The sequence below is a fragment of the Chenopodium quinoa genome, unplaced genomic scaffold (genome assembly GCF_001683475.1).
Source record: "Chenopodium quinoa cultivar QQ74 unplaced genomic scaffold, ASM168347v1, whole genome shotgun sequence".
Classification (NCBI taxonomy): Eukaryota; Viridiplantae; Streptophyta; class Magnoliopsida; order Caryophyllales; family Amaranthaceae; genus Chenopodium; species Chenopodium quinoa.
In genome coordinates, this window is record NW_018744991.1 from 2,979,268 (window position 1) to 2,998,686 (window position 19,419).

The following is a 19,419-nucleotide window of genomic DNA, read 5'->3' on the forward strand; positions in this document are numbered from 1 at the left end:
AAACCATTTTAAAATCTTGACCCGAACAACACTCCAGTGGACTAAACTATCCTTAAGCGAATCTAATTAGTAGAAGTGGTCAATTATAGCGTACTCCCTCCGTTCTATATCTGTTGGAAATGTTTTGGGAGTAGGTACAGTGACAGTTATGATCATGTGTAAGGTGATTGATTGCATAGGACCTCTAAATAAAAGGATCCAAAATTTAATTTTTACTTATACGAAATAAAGAGAATACTAAATTGATCAGTATGTAATCTAATATTCAATTTAATCATAAAATTAATAATTTAGCAAAGCTATTTTAGGTAAGAGAATTCATATTTATGTCTTTACAAAAATAATTTTTGGATCCAAATTTTCAAAATTGCGCTAGGCCAATTTTACAATTAGCATTTATCTAGCGCCCTGAGTAGTTAAATAGGAATATTTGTTTATTTGTAAAAAAAAAAAAAAATTTTGAAGTAGATTTTGATAAATTAGAATAATTACATTAAAAATTTTAAAGCAAGCCTCGCATAGAATACAATTAATTTTAAGCCAATGAAAACATAACAATATAAAATAAACAAATAAGTACACAAGTCAAAGTTTTCACATAAGTCTTCATCAACTAACGTATTAAACGGGCTAACTAGCTAAGTGATTACTGTACTTATTAAATATCGACCGTACGCTTTATTATCAAGATTCCTACTCGTACTAACGTTGCTCAAACGTTAAGAAGGATAGTAAAATTTGTCGTCATTTTATGTTTCATACTTTCATATACTACGTACTATGACACTATCAGCCACATAAATAGCTTTAACGATGACTTGAGAGTCTACAAAAGATGTGGATGACTTTAAAAGTTTGAATAATCAATTAAATTATGTGTGATGTCCATTATTATACAAAGTAGTACTGATGAACAGATGAAGTGATGAATATTGAGTAACATCATAATGATCGGATTGTCAGGTCACTTGATTATAGACATTCATCAAGTTATTGACCCTTATATAGACGGCAAAATCACATAATTAATAACAAAATTAAGCATAATTTAATCTAATAACAAAGTTATAATTGCCTTATGTAAGCTTACAAGAAAATCATTTGACAAAGATTATTAAATTTATGTATATCCAATGAAATTAAAAGCAGAGGAAAAAAAGTGATAGGCTCAGCTTGAGGGCAAAACATGTGATATTGTCATCCCCACAAAAAAAAAAAAAAAAAAAAAAAAAAAAAAAAAATTGAAGTCACAAAAAAAACAAATGATGTAGATGTGATTTGATATTATATTTTGAGTATCACCCTTATGACTTTAATTTACTAAACTAATTGATCATTCACATCTCATCCCAAATTAATACTCCGTATATAATGATGTAATATTACGAAATATTTACCAATGACTCAATAAGGTCTTGATCTAATAATTAGAATTGGACAACTATATACGATACGTCACAAGTTCAAATCTCACACCCTGATAATAAATTGTAATTTGCTTGTGTCTCAGAAATAAAAACAATGTATTTGAGTTTCCTTTTTATTAGACTACCGTGCTTAAGCCCACTAGTTAAAATTGTCTAGTATCTTTCCTTAGTGACTCTTAAGGTCGTCAACTTCTTGCTGTGCAATAGTACCAATAATGCAGTATTGGACGGGCTAACATTTTTTCTTGTACACTTAATTTGTTAATCTTATTCCGCTCTTTAAATAGGACATAATCCTTTAATTCCGTAGCTATAAGTCCTATAACCCATTCTTACTTTAGTCTAAAAACCACCAAGTTTCTACAATTAACAATTTTTTTTTTAGTAGCCATGCAATACCTCTTAGGAATTGTTGTCACTCTACTCTGCCTGATCCTCAATCTGGTAGTCACTTCGTGTTATCCCACTTGTCGTAGCGATGAACGTTCTGCCTTGCTTGGCTTCTCAAATTCTATGTCAATTGACCCTACTGCCTCTTTTAGGTGCACTATCAGTAGAGCGAAAACAATGTCATGGAATAATAGCATCGACTGTTGTCAATGGGATGGGATCACTTGTGATTCATTAACCAGTCATGTTATTGGCCTTGACCTTGGCTGCTCCCAACTTAGTGGAAGTATAGAGTCGAATAGCACCCTCTTCCAACTTCATTATCTCAAATACCTTTCATTAAACAACAATGATTTTTCTGATTCCTTAATTCCTCCTAATTTTGGAGATTTCTCTCACTTATCCTTGCTTAACCTCTCTGAATCATATTTCCAAGGCAGGGTGCCTCACCAGATATCCAAACTACGAAAACTTGAATCACTTGACTTTTTTTGGAAATTTGGAGACTGATGATGATTATTGGCTTGAAATGCCTGATGCCAATAGTATCATTGAAAACTTAACATCCTTGTCATATCTTGATCTTGGTTCCGTCTTCATCAATTCAAATTTCCCCGCATCTTTGGTAAACTTGTCTTCCTTAATGTATTTAGACCTATCTAGATGTGGTTTACAGGGGAAATTTTCTTCTGACATTCTTGATTTTCCATACTTGCAAACACTTCATTTAGAGGGAAATAGCGACCTCGTCACAAAGTTAGGTAGTTGGAGCAGCCCTTTGATATACCTAGGACTTGATTATACAAAATTCTCCGGGCAATTGCCATACTCCATAAACCAAACTAGCCCAAGCTACTTGAATCTAAGGGGTTGTGGTGTTCATGGTCCTATACCACCATGGGTTTGGAATGTCACTAACCAAATCTCACTCTCAAATAATTTTCTCACTGGTGGTCTGCCTTCATCGCTAAACATTCATACGCTCTCTAATCTTTCCAGCCTCTACCTTAAACACAACATGCTTACCGGAACCATACCATCTTGGCCTTTCCAGCTTCCTTCATTAATAAACTTATGTCTCCAAATCAACCAATTTAGTGGTTCATTGAGTGATGTTTCTGGTAATGGTAGCAATTCCTTGCAACTACTTTCTTTAAGAAACAACAAGATTACTGGACAAATTCCCAAATCGTTTTTTAATCTCTCTACTCTCGCAAACCTTGACTTGTCGAGCAATAACTTTATTGGTAATGTCCATCTCAATATGTTTTCTGTGTTTGAAAATCTAGATACTCTTAGTTTATCTTTAAATAGTTTATCAGTGTCTACTAAGCTCAACTCCTCCACAATGTTGTCCAAATTATCATATTTGGGACTCTCTTCTTGCAATATTAGTGAATTTCCTTACTTGGGAAACCAAGAAAGACTCGAGATGTTATATCTTGACAATAACAAATCCGAGGTGAGCTTCCTAGATGGATAGTCAACATTAGTCATGCTGAACCTTATCCGTCTTTACGCTTACACCCTTTCTAATAATTATCTAACACATGGTCTAAAGTATCTCCCTTGGAAGAAATTGTTCTATGTCGACCTTTCATCCAATAAGTTACAAGAGCCTCTTCCGGTTTTGCCGACAAATCTATGGCTTCAGACATTAATTGTGTCAAACAACAGACTAAATGGCACCATTAATCCATCCTTTTGTAATTTGACTCTAATCACCATCATTGATTTATCAAACGACACTTTAATCGGAGAAATTCCTCATTGTTTGGTAAATAGTAACAGTAGGCTCATGGCTTTGAATCTTCAAATGAATAAACTCAATGGCATCATACCAACAAAATTCTCAGAGTGTGATTCATTGGAGTATCTAGACTTAAGTGACAATCAATCGGAAGGGGTGGTGCCAAATTCTCTGTCACGGTGTAAAAGCTTAAATGTTCTGTATCTCGGGAATAACAAGTTAGAGGGAACATTTCCATCATGGCTAGACAGCCTCCCGCGGCTGCAAGTTCTCAATCTACGCTACAATAACTTCCACGGTCCTCTAATTACTTCGACAAAGCATGATCAACTATTTCCAGAGCTGCAAATTCTCGACCTCTCAAATAACAACTTTTCTGGAAAATTGCCAGCAACATACATACAAAATTTCAGAGCCATGATGGAGATGAATGTGCCAACTCCTGGTCGTCCACAGTACATGAGATCCAATAACTTCTCGTACTGGTACTCGCCGTACTCGTACTCCATCACATTAACATTCAATGGGAATGTACAAAAATATGAAAAGATCATCACCACAATGGCAACTTTTGATATGTCGAAAAATAGCTTCGAGGGAGAGATTCCAGATTCCATAGGGCACTTGGTGTCATTGCGAGGCCTTAATCTTTCATATAACCGCCTTACTGGGCACATCCCTCCATCCATCGGGATGTTGTCCTTGCTTGACTGCTTGGACCTTTCGTCCAACATGCTCACTGGTCGTATCCCACAAGAACTTGTTAGTTTGACATTTCTTGGGGTCTTCAATGTTTCGCAAAACCTACTGGAGGGGCCTATACCTCAAGGGAAGAACTTTGGTACGTTCTCAGCTGATTCATACAGGTTGAATCCTGGCTTATGCGGACAGCCATTGCCTAAGTGTGGAGGAAGTGACACGCCAGTTTTTAACAACACCAGAGATGACCAGGATGATTCTAGAGATTATTGGAGCATATTGCCAGAGTGGGAAATCGTACTGATGGGCTTTAGCAGTGGTGTAGTAGTTGGCTTGGCTTGGGGATATTATATGTTGTCAGTGGGAAAACCCTTTTGGTTTATCAGATTAACTGACAAAATGGAATTGGCTTTGCTTGAATTTCGGTACAAGCGATTTGGTAGAGCGGGAAGAAGAGCGGGAGCAAGAGCAAGAACAGGAAGGAACTAAATTCAAGTGACATGTATGACTTTCCTCCATCTAGTTGCTGAAATTTCTCAAAGCGGAAAGCATCTAAGAAAATCAAGTATGTATACATTAGATTTATCTAAGTTGGATGGAATGTAATGGTTTATCATAAGCATAACTTTATTATCATCTAAAAATTTGCAGCAAAGAATTTTTTACAAGTCTTCATCATTTCAATTATAAGTTCCATTAAATTTTGTGCACAATGTTTTATAAATACAAAGTTTAATAAACTAAAAAAAGGAGTAACCTTTGAATTACCGAATCAACTTGAATCCTCTTGCTTGGTGTGTCAAGCAGCTTCAGCTCGGCTGCTGTTGTTAAGCTAAGATTCTGGTTATATAAGACTTGCCTTCTAGGGGCTGCTCGTCCTGTTCATGATTGATTACATCATAAATAAATTCCAAGTTGCAAGAACACACAGACATAATTACAGCAAAGTATATAACTTTTGTTTCATACATCAGTAGTGTAAACTCAGCACTACCTGGAATTTACATTCACATGTATCTTTTAGAATGTTCTGAATAATTTTTGTAACGATAAGAAAGAGTGTTACGTAGTAAGAACAGTGAATAGTTTTGAGCAAGCAAATGGCTATTTCCGCGTAATAATGAACAAGTGAGGATAGCTAGATAATATAGAACTTTGAAAACGAAATTCTATGATGTGTTGAATAACATGTCCTCAGAAAATTAGGATGTTAACAGCTAACTACTCTTTGAAATTAGTATAGAAATTTAAAAACGAAATATTATGATGTGTAGAAATACATTTCCTAAGAAAATTAAAATAATAACAGCTAACTACTCTTTGCATTTATGAATAAAAAATTGCAATTTCAGCTGAGACTCCATTGCATTTGATATTTGTTCCCTAATAAAATTTACCAAACCAGAAGCCATGTTTCCTATGCTTAAATGGTGTCTCTGCTTAATCTTATTTTTTAATTTGAACGCTAGAGTTGCGTATTCATCATCTTACCATAGATCTTTATCATCCGAGCAGTACCATGATGAAGAAAGAGTTGCATTGCTTGGCTTTAAAACTTCCTTCACCCTTGAGCCTGAATCCGATAATTGTCCAAATGCCAAATCAAAGACATCAACATGGAATAAAGATGGCAACTGTTGCGAATGGGAAGGTGTTGCATGTCATCCACGAACGCATCATGTCATTGGGCTTGATCTTAGTTGCAGCAAACTTAGTGGAAGCATTGACTCTAATAGTAGCCTCTTCCTCCTCAATCATCTCAAAAGCCTTAATCTAGCCTTTAATGATTTCAACGACTCCAGTATAACACCTCAATTTGGCAGGTTTCCACTGTTGGAACACCTTAACCTTTCCAGCTCCCGTTTTGCTGGGAAAATTCCTGCTCAGATCGCCCATCTTGCTCAACTAAACTCTCTTGATCTTACCAATAATTTTGTTGATCTAGAACTTCCAATATTCAAGAAAATTATTGACAACCTGACGGAGCTAAGGGAGCTTCATCTCAGCAATGTGAACATCAATTCAGCATTGCCACAGTCAATAGTGAACCTCACATCCTTAAGATCACTTAAGCTTCATGAAACCAATTTGCAAGGAGAATTGCCAATTAAAATTTTCAACTTACCACATCTGAGAGTACTTGATATTGGTAATAATTGGCCTCTTCAGTCAAGTATCTTAGAGATGTACAATTGGAGCAGCCCTTTCGAAGTCATGGATCTTACTGAAGTCACTTTCAGGGGAAAATTACCCTCCTCCCTTGGTCAATCTCATCATCTGAGGGAACTATCTTTCTCTGGCTGCTTCTTTGATGGGGAAATTCCAAAATGGGTGTGGAACACCACAGAGAAGATCGACTTACAGAATAATCATTTCAGAGGTAACCTCCCTTCTTCAATCAATACAAGCAAATTATCAAGTCTTTACTATCTAAATCTAGATTTCAATTTCCTCGAGGAAAGAATACCACCATGGATGTTCAGTCTACCATCCCTGAAAAGTTTAAGCCTCGTCACTAATCAATTCACTAGTCTGCCTAGTGAAGTTTTTAACAACAGTAAAGAGCCACAGTTACAAGAATTGGAATTGGAGGGTAACAAATTAGAAGGATCATTCCCACAATGGATTTCACAATTTGTACACCTTGAGCATTTCGATATCTCATCCAATAACTTGAGTGGCGTGGTGCAGCTAGATTTGTTGACTGGTCTCCACAAACTCCAGTTACTCAGCTTAACAGATAACAAACTCTCAGTGAATACAAGTATCACTGTCACAAACAATGGTTCAACCACTGCCTGGCCTAACCTAACTTTCCTAGGTCTCTCCTCTTGCAACACAGGTGAGTTTCCTGGTTTCCTAAAAGACCAGCTAAAACTTAAATCCTTATACTTGTCCAGAAACAACATTCATGGCGACGTACCCAAGTGGCTTCAAAACTTAGCAGAGATATCAAATATGGATCTTTCACATAACTCGCTTTCTGGAGGTTTAGAACATCTTCCTTGGGAGAGCTTACAGGACATTGACCTCTCCTTTAACACTCTAAAAGGACCACTTCCACTTCCAAAAGCATCTTCCACCATTATTTCATTTTCTGCTTCAGATAATAGTTTCACAGGCCCCATTGATGAATCAATTTGTAACCTGAAATACCTTAATCTCCTGGATGTATCAAGCAACAGATTGGAAGGAGAAATTCCTCGTTGTTTGGGAAACTTTAGCAATTCACTTGTTATATTGAATATGAGGTCGAACAGCTTCCATGGCACTCTACCTGCATACTGGGGAACATGTGATGGTGAGTATACATTGAAATATCTAGACTTTAGTGACAATCAATTGCAAGGGTTGCTACCACAAGATATGGCACGCTGTACAAGCCTAGAATTTCTTAGTGTTGCAAACAACAAATTTAATGATACATTTCCCTCATGGTTGGATACTCTCCCAAGCCTGAAAGTACTAGACTTACATTCAAATAGTTTCCGTGGTCATATCAAAGGCTCAAAGGTAGCACATCCATTTTCTCTGGTCCAGATTCTCGACCTCTCCAGTAATAAATTCAGCGGAAGATTGCCAGCAACATACATAAAAAATTTCAACGCAATGATTAATACCAGTGAGCCCTCTGGGGTTTTACAGTATATGGGAGGTATCGGTTACAAGTACTCAATTATGCTAGCATTCAAAGGTTTGCAGACTAAGTATGAGAAGATCATCACTACCCTTGTGGCTTTTGATCTTTCATCCAATGCATTTGAAGGAGAAATTCCCGATTGTATTGGTCAGTTGGTCTTGATTCGGGGCCTTAACCTCTCACACAACAGGCTCACAGGGCCAATCCCTCCAACAATCAGCAATTTGAAGTTGCTCGACTCCTTGGACCTTTCTTTCAACATGCTTATTGGGGAAATTCCTCAGGAATTGGTGAGTTTGACATTTATGGGAGTCTTCGATGTATCAATGAACAACCTAGTGGGTCCCATACCTCATGGAAACAATTTTGACACATTTCCAGCAGAATCATACATGGGTAATCCTGGATTATGTGGATTACCATTGCCAGATTGTGGAGAAGATAACAGGCCGAAGTTAGATCCTTCAGTTACCGAAACAAATGATGATGATGATATTGAAGATGGAGGCATGTTGTCAGAATGGAAAATCATCCTGATTGGATATGGTTTTGGTACGGTGGTGGGGATGGCTTGGGGATACTATATGTTATCAGTTGGAAAACCCTTTTGGCTAGCTAAATTAGCTCATAGGATGGAGCTGGCAACTATTCAATTTTCTGGGAAGCTATTTGGAAGACGAGCAAGAAGAGCAAGGAATTGAAGAGAATGATGAACTGATATATAAAGAGGTATGACTATTCATAATCATGAGTTTCCGATCTATTAAATTTACTTTCTAATGCAAGCAGAAGTATCATCATAATTTCAAACTATTTGTTAACTTAAGATTTTTAAAAGTAATGAAAATTTGATCATTTGCCATTACTGCAGGCTACAATACCTTGCCAACTGGAGAATGAGAGAAGCTATCCCAGGATGCATATGCTCGTATATTCATCGCTGCAAAAGATCATGTAATAGATTAGCTTAAACTATTGTATTTCCATATTATATACAAAGTACTCCATATAAAGTAAGGAAAAATAAAAGTCAGAGGGACCTTTTAGCCAGGGATTAACCAAACTTAAAGCTGAGCATGACCTTGTGTAACATTTAAAGCTTGTATAACTGTATGGTATAGGGTATACTATTACTTATGAAGGAAGAAATACCATAAATACGAGATATCGAAGGAAGAAATACCATGAAGGAAAGCTAATCCATAGAAGAATCAAGTACTAAATGCATGAACAAATTTAGTAACCATACAAATGCAGTAGGGGTTTCTTCTTTTTCAGAAAAAAGGTTTAACTACCAAGAGCATTAGTCGCATGAATATTGTTTTAACTTTGTAGCTCCAAATCAGTTTTGAGAGAAGAAAAAACAGAGCACATTGAAGTTTATGAAACCATACTAATGGTTATCTAGGCTTCAACTCAGTGAGCTCGTGTGCAATTTACCTTTGGAAAGCCTAACTATGGTTAATCTTTGTACTGCTGCACAGGTAGCATTGAGTGTGGCAGTAGTCAATTCTTCCTCTAGACCTCTACCATCACAAATGCTTTAACTTTGCTTCTGAGGACTATTTTTCTCACATAATTCTTCTAAGTTCAGTCAATTCTTAAATATCTATTTAATACGAAACAATCTTATTACAACTCTTACAAGCAACTTTGAAACTAGTTTAATAAGAACAAACTTTCTACCTAACATAAATTCCCTAATTCTTGGCTTGCCTTTGGGTCAAGGCTAGGCAAAACAACACAAGCCAAGGCAACAAAACCAAGTAATGCATCTTCAAACATGAAAACAAAGGGTGGGTCATGGCATCAATGATATGGTTTCGAGCACCAAATAGGTCTTCCGAGACCCTTAGAGAACCATGTGAAGCACCTTGATGCATAATCTTATCGGGTCCAAAAATATTTTCTAGAGGGCAAAAATTCCAGGTATATATATAATACACGAAATTAGACCATTTTCAAAGATTTCGACACTTAGCTACAGCTGCTCCAATAATAAAATTGGCACCCCGCGGCCTATTAAGAGCTAGGTATCGGGAATCCTTCATTAGATTGTCAATTATACCCAAATTCATTACTTACCATTCCTTCATTAGGTTATCAATCTTGTTCAAAGCAAATTAAAAAAAAAAAAGTTTTAAGGATAGCCTAACTCTCTGAACTAAATTCCCTCAGCTTTCGGTTGGAAACTTTATCATTTCACTTTATAGTTTATACAATGCACCATCATTTGAACATATCTAACAGACAAACCAGTTACAAGTCTTATGAATTCTAGTGATCTGTGTGTAACAAACAATCTCTTGAACAGATTGATGAACTTAAGAGCAGCAAGTCTACCTACATGATTATTCATTTCCCCCTGGATAAATTACTCTATAGTTTTAAACCAGTTTATATGGTTTTCTGACAGTAAAAACAATGACATAACTAGATAACGAGATCATTAGACTCTGATCAATATCAACCTAAGGCACAATGTCACTCAATTTAACATCAACTTGAGTGAGAACCAATTGCAAGGAATGGTACCACAGCAGCACAACCTATGGTAAAATCATAAGTTCTCAATCTAAAAGTGAACACTAAATGATACCGTAAATGTTTAACATCAATTAGATATGCTCTTCCAAACCTAAATATGTCAGTTCAGACTCAAACTACTTCTTTACCCATGGAAAACTCCAAATTCGAGTTCTTGAATTCTCTAAAATCAATATCAGCAGCAAATTTCCAACAAGAAGTACATTAAAACCCTGATCAACAAGGTCTAACCAATAAGTAACCACACAAAATCATAATTAGTCACATTAAAACTCTTACGAAATCGTCAAAACCTATCTATTCAAGCTCTCACCATTCAACAAACACTAATCAAATTACAATCCTTACAAAATCAACGAAATCCACCTATTAGAGTTCTTACCAATTCACATAAACTAGCTACACTAAAATGAGCAAAATCCTTACAAAATCGTCGGAATTAATTTTGCAACCGGCTGATGAGAACTATACCTCCAAGCAATCATCTCAACACATAGATTTTTTTTTTTTTTTTTTTTGGTACTTCTATAATTAAATAATAAAATCTCTATAACCTATATTATCCCATATAATTTCGGCAATGTTCAAGCAAATAAATTCGTATATTATTAACAAATTTATACCTTTTGCAAATTGCAACATTTTCAATGGATTAATATATTGATTAAATCAATTGCAATTAAAAAAAGCAAATGCGGATTATTTTATATACAAGTACATGTTAAATTGAACAAAAATATGAGAAAGATACGAATTTTAATTATGAGAGATATATTCATTCTTGTATATACAGTATAATTCAATAACAAAAAAGCAATAAAAAATTGAAGGTAAGAGATAGTATATACAGTACCTCTTTCATTTTCATGAAGGGGAGAAATCAGGCAAATTTTGAACACTGGTCTGCAGTCTGCTGTTGATATGGAGAAGACTTAAAAGAAGAATAAATCAACTTGTTCGTCGTTTTTTTTTTTTTCTATTTTTTCAAAATCTTTTTTTTTTTGTTTAATTTAAGAAAATTTGATAATTACCACCTTAATTTATTTTTTTTTAATATTACCACCTAATTTTTTCCAAAACTTTTTAAATTCCCACCTGTTTGACGAATGATGTCATTATGGGGCCCAATTTCGCGTTGTCCTTCTCTTTCCCTCTCTCCTCCCTCGAATTCTACGATAAATGGTGGTAATTATCAAATTTGCCTTCATTTTACATTAATTTTGCTTATGTCATCTAAACTTATATGAAAGGATTAGGAGAGTAATGTGATTTGATATGATATTAATTCGTGTTTTGCGCTAATTGTCTAAGGTAGGGGGTGTTAGTCACTTAATCGAGTTGATCAGCTCGTGGGCAACTTGACTCGGTAAAAACTCAACTCAAGATATTAATGAGCATGAGTTGAGCAAGCTCTAACTTAGCGCTGTTTATCGGTCAAGACCGGACCGATTAAAACACGGACCAGACCGCTTTGGACCGGTTTAAGAATTTTTTTAAAAAGAATACTAATTTTTTTAATAAAGTTATGGAAAATACAAAAAAAAGTAAAGGAAAAACTATATTTTTGCGTTTTTTTTTTGTATGTTTAGTACAAAAAAACTTATAGAATTAAAGTTTTCTAAGCTTATTAAGGATAATTTTAACTATTATTTAAGGTTTCATACATATTTTTAATAAAAAAAAGGTCCGGTTCAAGATCGGTTTTTATAGGGTTTTGGTTCGGACTAGGGGTGAGCAAAAATTTTGGGTACCCGGAATTGAAATTGGAACCGGTTAGGCACTGGCGGGTCCGAATCTAGAATTAGACCCGGTAGTTCCAATTCTGGGCAATAAATTTAGGAACTGGTTGCAACCGGTTCCAATTCCAAATCCCAATTTTTTTGACCCGGAACCGATTGGGTACCCGGTTACCCAATATATATTAAACTAAATATATTTTTGTCTTAAAAAAAATATGTTAAATGTATCTAATTAGTAAAATAAATAAAAAAAAACATATTATTAATATCTAACCTAAATAAAATAGTTTCACGCTATCATGCATATATAAATATAAGTATTAAACGCTAAAAATGAAAATGGATCAAAATAAGTATTAAATTTGTATTAAAATTTAATAATTATGTACATAAGTGGGTACCCGGAACAGACACGATACCCGGCGGTTTCAATTCCAATTCCTACAGTTTAGGACCCGGTTGAGGTAGTTCCAATTCCAATTCCAAATTTTAGGACCCGGTACCAACCAATTCCGGGTCCGGTTCCTAAAAATTTGACCGGGTACGCGGTTTGCTCACCCCTAGTTCGGACCGGACCGGAGACCGGAAAAATGAATTTCAAGACCCGAAAACTAGCGGGGTGGTCCGGTCCATTTTTTCGGTCCGGACCAATTTATGAACACCCCTACTCTAACTCGACTCAATATGCAAGCTCGTGAGCAACTCGATAATATTTTTTATCAAACAAATTTACCATGTTTAAACAAACTAGTCGTTGGAGCACGCGCCCGCGTGCCCCCCCCCCCCCCGACGGCAAGATAAGCAAAATTCGTGGATGTGTTCGGTTGTTGTGATATTCGTGGTTGTGTTCGGGTTTTGTAATAGCAAGGATGCATGAATTTATAAGTACTGAGAAGGAGTAGTGATAAAGTTTCTATGGGGAAATATCTATGGAAAAACAATTGTTATAAGTGAAGTTATCTAGAATTTGATAATTTAAAGATTCTTAAAAAAAATATATTATTGTTTTAGACATTATTGTAGAACGCAAAATAGTTTCCTATTGAGGAGTACTGATGTGAATCGAGTCCCCTTCCTTATAACTATTTTTATTGCTTTATTTAGGTACTCTCTTGGTTTTACCTTACTCTTAAAGTAGGGGTTTTACAAGTGAGTTTTTAATAATGTTTTTATTATTTTCTTAGTAGTAGTTATGGGGCCTTGGGCTTCCAAAGTTGTGTTAATTAATTAGTGGGCTCTCTTGGTTCATTAATTAATTATTAGGGCTTTTTATTTAGTTTGCTTGCAGGGCAAGTAGGATAGATTTATTTTTCCTATATATACTAGTTGTATGTCAATTATTTTAACAGGATGTTTTATGAATTATAATTTGAGATTATTGAGCTTTTGCTTGAAGAGAACTTTGTTAAGGTTCAAACTAGTTGTTAACTAGGGTTTTGGGATCGTTACTCCTAAAATCAAACTTAGAAGTCGTTGCCTTCTAAGACTATCTTTCAAATTTCCACCATTAAAATCACTCAAATCCTTCCATCAAATATAAACCGTCAAAATACACATCAAATTGGTATCAAGAGCTTAGGTTTGTGAGCCCTCACGACTTACATGATCTTGGTAATTAGAACAATTTTTGGTTGCTTTTCAAGTATTACGGGTGATTTGCAATTAGATTACGGTAGTGTACTTTGTCTTCGAATCTGGAAGTAAGCATTACGTAGTACTAGAGGTACGTAATTCTAGAGTTTTAGTTGGTGAATTTGTCTCTTAGTGCATATTAATTTCTTGATTTACTTGCTGCAAATCATCAAGTTGGTGGAGATAGTGCAACTAATACTTTTGTGCATTCATATTTCGGTACACAGATACACACAAATAAATTTTAGGTATTGATGAATTATTTAAAAAAAAAAAAAAGAATCCCCTGCTAATACAAAATTAGAGTGTTGCGCGAGAGTTGTTATTCCTTGTCCAAATTATTATAAAGGTTTTGTTAGACTAATTTGAGGTTTTTGTCTTAAAATACGGAGGAATAATTTGCTGAAAATTATTTCGACATCATGAGTACTTTAACAAAGGAAGATCTTGATATTATGCTTGTTGATATGATGAGAAATTTTAATGCGAGTCTTGAACGAATGAATGAGAAAATTGAGAAGAGTACACAAGAAATTGCTCAAACCAATCAAAGGGTTGAAACTTTGTCTACTCAAGTGATTGGGGAAGGAAGAATAATCAACAACGAACAACCTAGGGGAATCATGAGAAATTTTCCAATTGACAATGATCGAGATTTGAAGTTGTTGGAACTTCCGGAATTTACAGGTGATGGGGATGCCGAAGACTTTTTAGATTGGGTTCGTCAGATGGAAAAGGTCTTTGATTATAAAGGTTTTGATGAGCAAAAAGCCTACAAGGTTGCAAACCTAAAACTGACGAGATATGCTTCTCTATGGTTTGAGAATTTACGTGCCAAGAGATTGAGAGAAGATGAGCCACGAATTAATACTTGGAACGAGTTGAAGAGACAATTAAGGAAACGGTTCCTACCACGAGAATTTATCCAAGATCAATTCTTGAAGTTGAATCATCTTGAACAAAAGAATCTTAGTGTCGCTGAATACACTAAAGAGTTTGAGAAATTGTGCATGCTTTGTGATTTGCAGGAAAAAGAGGAGATGAAGATTGGACGATACATAAAAGGGTTAACACCTTCGATTTCTCACAAGGTGGAAACATCAAATTATGTGTTCTTTGATGATGTCTTAAGGTTGGCAGAGAGATTTGAGAAACAGGAGAAAGAAAAGAAAATTTCTTATTTCAAGGAGAGGAAGTCATTCTTTAATGGTGAGGGTTCGAATATCAACTCTAACAATTCAAACAATGAAGGGAAGATGATTGTTGTTACTCCCGAACAAGCTGCATTGGCAAAAAAAGTTTGTTTCAAGTGTCAAGGCATGGGACACATTGCTAGAGATTGTGGTAACAAAGTGACGGTATCCAAGAAGGAACATAGAATGTTGTTGGCTTATCTTGACCAAGAAGAGAAAGAGAAGGAGAGTACATGTTTGCTCAATACAGAGGAAGAGTTTGATTTTGAAGAGTTTGAGGGTCAAGAAAAGATTACTCCTGAACCTGAACATCACCATATCGGTATCTTAAGGAGAGTTTTGCATGCTAATTTTGTTCCTCCTACTACACATGAGCAAAGGGAAAATTTGTTCCATACTATATGCAAAGTGGGTGATAGGAGTTGCTCGTTGATTATAGATACGGGATCGTGCACCAATGTTGCATCTACTAAGTTGGTTGACACTATGAATCTTTCTACTAGGGACCATCCTACTCCTTACAAGCTTAATTGGTTACATGATGGAGATGGACTACAAGTTAAAAGGCAAGCTTTGGTGAACTTTTCCATGGGTTCATATTCTGATAGTGTATGGTGTGATATTTTACCTATGACTGCTTGTTCTATACTCTTGGGTCGTCCTTGGCAATATGATCGAGGGGTGTTATTTAATGGTGTTACAAATGTTTATTCAGTGAAGGTTGGGGATAAGAGAGTCCAATTACATCCTTTACCCCCTAAGGCGCCACCTATTCAAGCTCCTGCTAGAGAGTTGTTGATTATGCCTAAACTTAACAAAAAGGAAAGAAGGGCTAATATGTTGTCATTGAGAAACCAACACCCTTTTGAGATTGGTGAGTATGTTTTCTTATCTTTAAATGCTCAAAAAATCTTTAATAATTCTAGAGGTAAGAATGAACCATTAGAGGAAGGACCTTTCAAGATTGTGCATAGGGAGAATTATGATACTTTTCAAGTACTTCTTGGAGCGGGAATTTGCGCTACTATGAGGGCTAGTGACTTGGTACCTTGTCTTCCGAACGAAACTTGAGGGCAAGTTTTTTTTTTAAGAGGGAGGGAATGATGTGAATCGAGTCCCCTTCCTTATAACTATTTTTATTGCTTTATTTAGGTACTCTCTTGGTTTTACCTTACTCTTAAAGTAGGGGTTTTACAAGTGAGTTTTTAATAATGTTTTTATTATTTTCTTAGTAGTAGTTATGGGGCCTTGGGCTTCCAAAGTTGTGTTAATTAATTAGTGGGCTCTCTTGGTTCATTAATTAATTATTAGGGCTTTTTATTTAGTTTGCTTGCAGGGCAAGTAGGATAGATTTATTTTTCCTATATATACTAGTTGTATGTCAATTATTTTAACAGGATGTTTTATGAATTATAATTTGAGATTATTGAGCTTTTGCTTGAAGAGAACTTTGTTAAGGTTCAAACTAGTTGTTAACTAGGGTTTTGGGATCGTTACTCCTAAAATCAAACTTAGAAGTCGTTGCCTTCTAAGACTATCTTTCAAATTTCCACCATTAAAATCACTCAAATCCTTCCATCAAATATAAACCGTCAAAATACACATCAAGTACCTAAATATTTTTCGAATAGCTTCGTCTTAGAATGATTGTGATAATAAGGATTAGTTATAAGGAAATGCACCATTAAGGGATAAAGTTATGTAAAATGGATTAAATGTAAAATATACAAAAGTATTGTATATTTGTTTGTTAGACTATTTAAAGTAGAAAATTTTCAAGTGGTTCTTCTATTGAAAATTTTAGTAATTAGAGTTTGTAATCGATATGGAATGTATAAAATGAATGAGAAATATCATATGTTTATATATTAAATTTTATTTATTGGTTATTTATCTATAAATCATTTTATGTACGATTTCAACGGTTGTAGTTCTTAGGCTCGCATGTAAACGGTAATAGCATCTTAGTGTTTGACGCATTTAGTGAAATGACATTTATTGTGTACTGTTATTATCTTTAAATATTGTACATACTAATTTATGTACTAATAATCTTTCTTTCCCCTTTCCCTTCCTCCTTTTCTTTTTCGAGATATATATAGCTATTTATGACATTCTTATCAAAAAATTATGAGACATGCAAAGGCATATCTTTCAATATTCGTGGCCCTACCAAATTTGACAAATCTACACGCGTGGTTTTGGTGAAATAAATTGACTTACTACTCTCAAGAACTTTTTTTAGCAATTGAACGTCTTTGGTTTATGACAATAATCACTAATTCTTGATACATGTTTATTAGGATTTAATTAATAGGTTTATAATAATTTTAAGTTTTATTAGCTTAATTAATTTTTATCTTCAAATTTGTTTTCTAATTACCATAATAGGATGTTCTTGTGTTGTTTTAGGAAAGAGAGTTAAGGGTTTTGAACAATAGATTAAGTTCAATTTTAATTTGGTGCGTTGATTAAATATGTATTTTTAATTGTGCATATGTAAACATGAAATGCATGATAATGCGTTTTCTTTCTTATGTAACTACTCAATGGCTTTTAAGAGTACTAACTAATAATCTCTCTCTCTCTCTCTCTCTCTCCCCTTTTCATTTAAATTCTTTCCGACTTTATCTCCCCATTCCCTTTTTTAAATGGATTTGAAATTATAAGTTCACTTGCTCACATTTCACTCGTTTTTCCTTTATTGATGGCCCAAACTCTTTATCTATCTATTTCTTCTGCCCTAATCCTTCTTGTCCTTGTTCCATTCTAAAAAAAAGGCATTTAAAACTATAGATTGTACTTTATCGCTCTCCTTTTCCCCCAACATCTATCTTTCTTTCGTTTTCACCTAAGCCTTCTATCTCTTTCAACTTCTATTTATCTCCCTCTTTCTTTTGGCCTCTCTCTCTCTCTCTCTCTCATCCTAGATCATTTTTCTCATCACTTGGCTCCTCTCCCCCATCTCTTGGTTCCTCTCTCCTAGCCCTTCTCTGTCTATCCTTCGACATGCCCTTTACTTTTAGCTCATGGGGTGCCTTTTCTCTTTCCCTTTTAAACAACTTTTTCTCTCTTTTCATAGCAGCTTTCTCTCTGAGGCCCTCTCCCCCCCCCCTCTTGTGACCTTGTCTTCTCTCTCTTTCGTAGCACCTTTATGTCTCTCTCTCTCTATGTTGCCTTCTCTATATATCTATTCATTCTTTCTCTTTCTCCTAGACTTTTTTTCTCTCACGATCCTTCTCTTCCTTTTTTCCTGCCATTTTCACTCTTGGCTCCCTCCCTTTTTTTTCCTCTCTCGACCTATAGCTTCCTTTTCTATCCGCCCTACTTTTTTCGATCCCTCTCCTCCTATTTATTCCTTTATATCTCTCTTCCTCTCCTCTCTCGAGTCTCTCCCACTCAATTTTGTAGTCATAAATTTGTAGCTCTATTCTTGTCAATTTTTCTCGTAAGATTTTTCAAATTATATTGTTGTTTAGTAAATGTGAGTCGAATTCATTAAAATGGTGGTAATTAATTGGTGCAATGTTATGTATTAAGTAATAAAAACGCTTTTGATACATGTTTATTACATTAAATTTATGATAATTTTAAGTTATGTTCACCTAATAATTATCCTCAAGACTGTTTCTTATTTAATATTAATAATTTGTTCTTTTATAGTTTTACAAAAGAGCTTCTATAGGTTTCAATAATAGTATGTTGACTTTGAATATAGTTAGTTAATTAAACATGTAACTCTGGTAGTACTCAAACTAAACAAATCTTCTTTGAGTTTTTTCATGTGAATTAAGTAGGTTGTAGATTCCTTAAATTTATTATTGAGGAATGAGTATACATGTGTAATTTGGAGTTAGAGAGAGAGAGAGAGAGAGAGAGAGAGAGAGAGAGAATTTAGTTGGGAATTACATCCTTCGTTTTTTTTAGTTGGCACCGTTTGACTTTTACAGTATTCACACAACACACTTTGATTCGCTTTTGTGGTTTATAAATACGATAAAAAATATTCATGTGAGATCTTGTTTGAATCATTTTAATGTATATTGTATTAATATCCACTTTTTATAATTTTGCAATGATGCTAATTTAATTAGAGATATTAATCGTAAAAACATGCGTTGGCAAACGTGGTAATAGAAAGGTGTTATAAGGAGGGAGGAACAAACTATTGGGATTGATATCAAAAGACATTATTAGTACCAAAAAAAAAAAAAAAGGTAACTCATAAAAAAAAGGTAATATTGTCAAAAGTATTGAAATAGGTTTTTAATTTTGCCTTCCCTAAAAAAGAATGCAGACTTTGTAATACTACCTCCGTTTCTTTTTAGTTGACACATATTCCTTTTTAGGAAGTTTTTTTTAGTTGACACGTTTCCTTTTGGGGTAACTTTTTTACCTTGCA

At 34.8% G+C, this 19,419-nt stretch overlaps 3 protein-coding genes across 3 annotated transcripts; all 3 read left to right on the plus strand.

Annotated features, from left to right (window-relative positions):
* The first annotated feature begins 1,817 nt into the window (after positions 1-1,817).
* Positions 1,818-3,300, plus strand: LOC110706789 (probable leucine-rich repeat receptor-like protein kinase At1g35710). Its single transcript, XM_021884738.1, has 2 exons — positions 1,818-2,103; positions 2,258-3,300. Exons 1-2 carry the CDS (start codon positions 1,818-1,820, stop codon positions 3,298-3,300), a joined length of 1,329 nt encoding a protein of 442 aa, XP_021740430.1.
* Positions 3,301-3,312: 12 nt separating this feature from the next.
* On the plus strand, positions 3,313-4,755 carry LOC110706790 (receptor-like protein 12). Its single transcript, XM_021884739.1, has one exon. It carries the CDS (start codon positions 3,313-3,315, stop codon positions 4,753-4,755), a length of 1,443 nt encoding a protein of 480 aa, XP_021740431.1.
* A 395-nt stretch (positions 4,756-5,150) lies between these two features.
* LOC110706989 (receptor-like protein 12) lies at positions 5,151-8,912 on the plus strand. The gene is made up of 2 exons (XM_021884998.1): positions 5,151-8,635; positions 8,778-8,912. Exon 1 carries the CDS (start codon positions 5,677-5,679, stop codon positions 8,605-8,607), a length of 2,931 nt encoding a protein of 976 aa, XP_021740690.1. The 5' UTR covers positions 5,151-5,676; the 3' UTR covers positions 8,608-8,635; positions 8,778-8,912.
* The last annotated feature ends 10,507 nt before the right edge of the window (positions 8,913-19,419 follow it).

What these genes read in the sequence shown, in the direction of transcription:
- LOC110706789 (XM_021884738.1), top strand. Translation starts at nt 1,818, where the DNA reads ATGCAATACCTCTTAGGAATTGTTGTCACTCTACTCTGCCTGATCCTC. An exon ending in CTGCTCCCAACTTAGTGGAA is followed by an intron (nt 2,104 to 2,257) that starts GTATAGAGTCGA and finishes TTTCCAAGGCAG; the next exon opens with GGTGCCTCACCAGATATCCA.
- LOC110706790 (XM_021884739.1), top strand. Translation starts at nt 3,313, where the DNA reads ATGCTGAACCTTATCCGTCTTTACGCTTACACCCTTTCTAATAATTAT.
- LOC110706989 (XM_021884998.1), top strand. Translation starts at nt 5,677, where the DNA reads ATGTTTCCTATGCTTAAATGGTGTCTCTGCTTAATCTTATTTTTTAAT.